Genomic DNA, 7,401 nt, shown 5'->3' with positions numbered 1-7,401 from the left:
GAGCGTCGTACGACGAAAATCGGATGCAGGGTGAATCCAGCAAATCTTCAATGCGTAGTCTGATTCCGGCCGTAGTGATCGCGTGCCAAATCTCGACGCGAGATGGCGTCGCGACGACACATGGAAATGCTGACGCAATAATGCTGTCGGTGTTCGCCCTAGCCAATTCCTACTTGTCCGTGCTTGTTCGCAGTGGTCGGTACTGGTCGGTACGTGGACGTTATCGGTGGAATCGGCGGAGAGAGAAAACCGAGTCGGGTGGGAGCCGCACGAGAGAGGCGTATCCGCTAAGACCTCACGTTTCGTTCGCCGCGAACCCGACGTGACGATCTGGTGGGTGAATCCATTTGCGTTCGCGCGATCACGCGTGACCCTCGGGAAATCCGAAGCGGAACGAACGGACGAAAAGTGACGCAGCACCCTATGCATCGCGGTGCGGTGTCGGTAATTTCGTTTTCTCTCTCTCTTTCTCTCTCCTCCCCTCTCATTCTTTGTCGGTCTCTCTCTCATTCGCTCCTTCTGTCTCTCCCTCTCCCATCGGAGTGTCAAAGTTCCGAGACTACTCGTCGACGTATCCGTCGTCGGTGCCCGTCGATGTAGGTTACGAGGAGAGGAGAAACGAGCCGCGATCGCGGGGTGCGAGTCGTGCGAGTGTTACGCGGCCGGGCGGCGACACGTACCTCCCACGGGGAGAGAGAAAAAAAAACTGAACGTCGTGCACGGCGATATCAAGTGCGAGCGAACGAACGAGCGAGCGAGCGAACAAACAAGTGTAGCGGGGGAGAGCGAGAGAGGATTCCGAAGAGTCGGTGATCCGGTGGGACGGAGGAGAGGAGCGAGCTCCAGAGGAGTTTCGCGTGCCATCCGGGAGCTGTCATAAATGTGCACGTTCTACATAAATTGCGCGATCTATGCACGATCGACGAGCCGATCTATCGGTGGTGAGTGCTGATCTAGCCTGACGCTCCGGCAGCGAATCGACGTTAAAATCATCATCGTCGCAGCATTGGTTACCGTCGTCGCCCCTCCCTCGAGAAGAAGCTAGCCCAGTGCGGCGTACCTATCTAACGGCGTGTTCCTCGACAACGCAAAGCAGGTTAAACATAAACTCTTGAGACTTGGAATTTTCACTCTTGGCAGGTGTCAGTCGTTCTGCGTGAGGAAGAATGCGAGCGAGCGCGCGCTTATTAGTGAGCAAAGCGAGCGAGTAGTCCTAAAATTATCCACCCCCTTCGAAGAACGGCCGACGACGGGAGTGAAATGTTTATACTGGAGAGGATGTTTATATTCTGGAGAATGTTTATACCGGAGGATGCACGCTGGACGAGGGAGGCAAGGGGACGGCGAACGCGTGTATCATCCTGTCACCCGATCGCGCTCTCTCGTCCACTGCCTCCTCGAGACCAGGGTGAACACGAGAGCTCCAGTTTCTCCCCCTCCCTGGGAGAGAACATCCGATCTTTCGAATGTCGCTGACGTTTCGACGGGCGGTGACAAGTTACCTCAGGGCAGTGACAATCGTGGCGCATTCGTTCCCGTTCCCTTTATTTGTCTCTCTCCGTTCCTTCCTTCCTTCTCGCTCGCTCTCTCACCCGTTCTCTCTCTTTTCTCCTCACGTTCTTTTTCCGCTATCTCACATAGTCCATCTCCGTCTGTCTCCCTCTTATTTGCACACATACGCACGCACACGATGCGCTTGCGCGCACAAACACGTACACACATACACAACAAGTATATACGCGACATGGCTGTCTGTTTCTCTCTATTCCTCCTTCGTGCTACGTCGATGCATCGTTTTAACGGTTTCTCATAATTTTTCGATAACACCCTGAGTGCCCAAGGTTACGGAAGTGTACGCGGTGACGTACATGATCGCATTCCAGTGGATTTTCCTTTCGACGACGGATGCCACGACGGTGAGACGGGACAGGCAAGCGGCTCGCACGACGGTACATAGAGCGCGCGAGCGGAGCTCCTCGTCGACGATCCTTTTCACGATCTCGTGATCGCGCCGAGTTAAAGTCGGGAGTCTTTGTGGGTGCATCGCTCCCTCCTCCCTGGGCTTCTTCCCCTCGTCTCGCCTTAACCGCTCCAAATATTTCATTCTCAGCCTCTCCTGCTTCGCGGAAGGAAGGAGAGGAAAGAAAAATAATGCCGGAGGACGTATTCGATGACGTTAAGGTTGATACTAATTGGATAATATAATTAACATTGCCGGATCCCAATGGGTTAATGAGAGCCCCTACCTGTTTTCCATCCCTGCCGCCCCTCCAAATAAAGCTAAGCTACCTTTGACTTTTTATCACCGTGCACGCGTAAATAATCCATCTATTCTATTCAATTAACTCCAGTAGAGAGAAGCGGTCGCGTCGGACTTTCGTCAGTGATTCATTCGATTTGTTTCTACCATGAGATCTCCCATGCCGGTGTCGTCGCTCGTCCGTTGTCTTGAATTTGGAATCTTGAATTCTTTTATTTCAATACCGTTTTCACCCTGCAATCGTTGTTTTTCTGGATATTCTTATCTTATCACCAGTATACATTTGTATTTCATTGCAAATATCTCCTCTTAAAATGGTCCTCTGTCTCCCGCACACGTTTTTCTTTCGATTGTTCTTAATTGATTGTCACTTTCGGTTGTGCGTTTAAATCCTGTTTGTGTCTCTTGTTATATTTGTTATTTGGTTTTGTTATGTACATAGGCCACGGATAATCTAAAAATATTATAATTAATTCCTGTATGCCTGAAGCAAAGTCTTATCTGTCAGGTATAAAGCTCCAGTAAATAGACGTTTATCTATTGAATTGAACTTTTTGTGTGCAATGACAATTGAAATTTATTAAGTCTTACAATATGTCACTTTTCTATATAAAAAGATTAAGTATATAAAATTTTTCAATGTGTTAATAATGTTTTATATTGCATTATATACATAAAAAAATCTTAATTTTATTAAAGTATTTTATTGTAGAATACATTTTTTGTCTAAATATAAAAAACTTCTAATAAGACACAGTATTATTACTAGAATGATATACTAATCTTTCAATATACTTCAATTTTTCATTCTACTTATATTTCTCTTTTCTGTAACATTTAAATGTAATTGAAAGTAAGCTGAAAGAAGATGTCACCAAACATACAACACTTATCATGAAACAGAAGAATACTCTTCAGATAACCCATAAATATATCCTCTGGTTAATAATATAACTAGTAATATTGTTAATAGCTAATGAAATTGTGAAATCAATCAAAATTGAGAAATTAATTTTCTTTCTAGGTGATCATGGCGACTCGGGGTACGGCCCAGAGGCCGAATGGATCGACACAAGGAAAAATTTGTCAGTTTAAACTAGTTTTACTCGGTGAATCAGCAGTCGGAAAATCAAGTCTTGTTTTAAGGTTTGTCAAAGGACAGTTCCATGAGTACCAGGAGAGTACAATTGGCGGTAAGAACATTTATGTGCAATTGCTCTTTAGTGCCACATATTTTTTTTACATTGGTTGTATTATCACTACCGCGAATATAATTATTTCCAGCTGCATTTCTAACACAAACCGTATGTTTGGATGACACAACTGTAAAATTTGAAATCTGGGATACTGCGGGGCAAGAACGTTATCACAGTCTTGCACCAATGTATTATCGTGGTGCACAGGCAGCCATTGTTGTGTATGACATAACAAATCAGGTAAGTAATTTGTTGAAATTTTGTGTGAGTTTGAAGCAGTAGAATATTTATAACAAAGTTAAATCAATGAGAAGGGATGACAGAACTAATTGATATTTAAAAACAAGAGAAAAATAAAAGGCACATACCACGAGTGTTTGATGTCGTACAGCGAAACTTCTTTCAAAGTCAATACATAAAATTACATTAAATTAATAAATAGAATGGACGTTTCTCGGCCTTCTATTGGGCCATCATCAGTATATAAATATAAATTATAAATTACGCAGAATTGTATAGTATACAAATAAAAATTGAGTTCTTTCTTCGTTACATGTCTATGTCAATAAGCTCATTAGATTTCTTATTTTACTTTCTTTCGGTGTGTATTTTCAATGTATCTATAACTTCATGTTCCACAATGTTACCGATATGATGTACTCGACCACATAATTTCCAGATTCTGTGTTCCAGTAGATTTGTGAAGATTAGTATCATTAGTAGATGACATGTTACAGCGGCGAAATTCTTTGCGTACTACTACCTCTAATTGATATTTATTATTTTACTAGGATACATTCTCACGTGCCCAAACATGGGTAAAAGAATTGCAGCGCCAAGCCAGTCCGAGCATAGTAATAGCATTAGCTGGAAACAAGGCAGATTTGGCAAATAAGAGAGTCGTCGAGTACGATGAAGCTCAAACGTATGCGGATGAAAATGGCCTTCTTTTCATGGAAACATCTGCTAAGACGGCAATGAATGTTAACGACATATTCCTTGCAATTGGTGAGCTATGTATACTTTTATTTCTTTCCTGTTAAAATTTAATTGCACATTATTCACAGATAATGTATAAAAATTATTACATAAAAGTAATATTAGTGTTTTCAAATTACGTAAATACTCGTTATTAGTTAAGCTTTAAGCTTCATATATAAATTTCCTGTTTTATTTGGTAATAAGTATGTAATCGCAGAAATGCGATCCTATCTCATGTTACGCGTTATCGCTATTCAAAATACATGGTAACTGCAACTCTACATCTGTTGGTGCTACATTACATTGAACAACAAAAAAACAATTTCGAAAAATGCTTATGATTATAAAACACGTTGACACAGTTTTGCTACAACAAAATATTTCTTTTTACAGCTAAAAAGCTTCCTAAAAATGAACAATCAGGAAGCGCAAGTACGAGTGGTCAAGGCCGTCGACTAGTCGAGTCAGATGGGCAAAAGGCAGCAACCGGCAATTGCTGCAAGTGATTATCTAAATCCGTATGTGTCTCACAATATATTCGTATCTATATTTTTACATTACATATATTTGAATATATATACATACTATCTTTAAAATTGATTGAATTGATGAGAGACATTATTCCATTGATGAAAAACCAGCAAATATTTGATATATGCCTAATGAATATGTTACGAATCAAATGTTCAGTGTAACAACATGTTCACATATTTTTATAATATTAGAATATATAACGAAACGAAAGCGCGATCAAAAGAAGAATGGGGAAACGGGAATATATCAATTTGATATTGCGTAGAAGTAGACATTTGCACTTTAAAATGCTTTTAGCAGATTTTTGTATTAGTATGTCATAATGGGGTATCTGAGTAGTCATACAATTTGATAGAGTATATTATATTTCTTGTTATGTTTATGATATTTTTTATAGTGTATAATTCTCTGTCTTGATTTTTGCCTCCTTTATATTTACTGTAACAGTAGATATATGAAGGTAGGCTGGAAATAGACAAAGAAGTAAAGAGCGCGGATTGAAAGTCCAATATATATGACCATCAAATTTATAACATGCAGGATATAAATGTAATTGTAATATTGCTGTATAATATTTAGCTAAACATTGACAATTTCTTGTAATTAAAAGGTAGTTAACACACAAATGTGTATATGTGTGTGTGTGTGTGGAGAAAACGAATTCTAAATTTTATGATGTTTCCATGTTAATAATGTATCTATATATATTTCTCAGAATTTTTTCTTTTAGCAGTATATTTGTTCAAAACATACAAACTTTAATACAAACATCCAATATAATGATGTTGGATATATGTTTAAAATAATTCTTTAGCTAAAATCTTCTTATTCATACAATTATTATATTGAAGGATATGTCGCTATTAATTAAGCCTTTAATGGCAAATCTTTAAGAGTTTTTCAATATATATCTACTAGATTTAAATAGCATTTACATTACTGTGACAGCTTTATTAAAGTCAGAGTTTTTCATTATTTGCGCATGAAAAATTGTAATCTATGAGATACATCTAAACGCATAATACTTTTTTATTAGTTTTCTCGTTTTATCGTATCTGTTCATCCGTGATTAATTTAAGTGTATTATTCAAAATTTCGTGAAAAGGAGAAGTTATTTAATATAAGGCACTAGATATCCCTCTTAGGCACGTTGTAGTGTTTATATGACACTCTATATGTTTATAGATATTATAAATTTGTAAAAGTTTCCTTTCTTCTCGGAGGATACTAATTTCTGACTGATAAAGGTGCTACAAGAATACATATGCATGATATTCATTGTGCAAGCTTGTGGAAATGTTTCTTGTAATTTACGATAATGCTCCCATTTCCTGTGCAATGATTCGTATCATTGGATTGTATATCTGAAATATTATTTTGTAATAATAATAGGTAAAGCTGTTTAAAATTGTTACAAAAAAGAAAATTCTCAGGGTGCAATCCTTCTCTTCAATCTCTAATATTGTTATATCCTAATTATATATTTATTCTTATTTTCGCTATGATATAAAACTATCTAGATATATTCTGTTAAAAACCACAGGTAGGTTCTATTATTCCTGTATAGAGAAGTTTTTAATATTCACCAGGCAAATAAAGTGTTTTACAGTAGTTACAGTCTTGTGCATTGTAGATATTCAACAATTGTAATACAGTATATTACGGAATCGTATATTGTGACTCATTCTCCTTATCATTTACATATATGTAACGAAAAAGACGATCATTGCATACGTTCGTAAGCTGTACATTTTGTATTACACTTCAAAATAATTATAACAATGATACACACGCTACTTAAACAATTATTTATTACCGTTTTATTTCTATGGAGGAAATTATTTATTTCTCAGAGATTCTTGATTAAATTAGGTAAGTTGCAAGTAAATTGTTAATTATATCCGAGAAAGTTTACACTTCAACACAACATTATCGACACAATTTTGTATCGTTGACCTATAAAACTTTTAATTAAGCTAAATTATTCGCTGTTGTTTCCAATTATATTAATTAAACTTGCATTCATACGTATTTAGAATAATATTGCAGTAGACGCGCTATCTATTTCTGATTACAGATATGTACTATAATCTACAAAGATAAGTGCACTACGAGTGTGCTACGATGAATTTGAGAAGAAGACACAACAGGGGAAAAATACAGAGTGGGAAGTGAACTGTGTGGGACATTCGCAAACATTTTGCTTGAGTGATTGACTAAGAGTCTGCGTCTCAATGTAATCGACGATATATCATCTATTTTGAGTATCAGATCTATTAAGAGGTGGTAAAAGAAAGCTCCCATTTGTAATTCTAGTAGTGTAATGGGCGGTGTTCGTTATAAATATATAAATATATATAAAATATACACATTATATATTATAAATCATATAGATAAATATGATTTATATATGTAATAAGTATATGAATG

At 37.8% G+C, this 7,401-nt stretch overlaps 1 protein-coding gene across 6 annotated transcripts; it reads left to right on the top strand.

Moving 5' to 3' along the window:
• Positions 1–166: 166 nt before the first annotated feature.
• Rab5 (RAS oncogene family member Rab5) lies at positions 167–7,327 on the top strand. 6 transcript variants are annotated; one of them, XM_018444373.1, is made up of 6 exons: positions 167–444; positions 3,285–3,453; positions 3,545–3,696; positions 4,248–4,464; positions 4,831–4,955; positions 7,049–7,327. In XM_018444373.1, exons 1-5 carry the CDS (start codon positions 424–426, stop codon positions 4,941–4,943), a joined length of 672 nt encoding a protein of 223 aa, XP_018299875.1. In that variant the 5' UTR covers positions 167–423; the 3' UTR covers positions 4,944–4,955; positions 7,049–7,327. The 6 variants fall into 6 exon arrangements, with proteins under 6 accessions (XP_018299875.1, XP_018299877.1, XP_018299876.1 ...); XM_018444375.1 differs by having other exon boundaries at positions 167–1,092; XM_018444374.1 differs by having other exon boundaries at positions 167–1,096.
• Positions 7,328–7,401: the final 74 nt, after the last annotated feature.

The sequence above is a fragment of the Mycetomoellerius zeteki genome, unplaced genomic scaffold, assembly GCF_001594055.1.
Source record: "Mycetomoellerius zeteki isolate Tzet28-1 unplaced genomic scaffold, Tzet1.0 scaffold149, whole genome shotgun sequence".
Taxonomy (NCBI): Eukaryota; Metazoa; Arthropoda; class Insecta; order Hymenoptera; family Formicidae; genus Mycetomoellerius; species Mycetomoellerius zeteki.
Note: the sequence above shows the minus strand (reverse complement) of the source record. Positions and strands in the feature narration are given on the sequence as shown.

Excerpts from the sequence above, each read along its gene's own strand:
- Rab5 (XM_018444370.1), top strand. The coding sequence starts at position 1,869 with ATGATCGCATTCCAGTGGATTTTCCTTTCGACGACGGATGCCACGACG. Across the intron at positions 3,697-4,247 it reads TGTATGACATAACAAATCAG|GATACATTCTCACGTGCCCA; the intron begins GTAAGTAATTTG and ends TTATTTTACTAG. Across the intron at positions 4,465-4,830 it reads CGACATATTCCTTGCAATTG|CTAAAAAGCTTCCTAAAAAT; the intron begins GTGAGCTATGTA and ends TTCTTTTTACAG.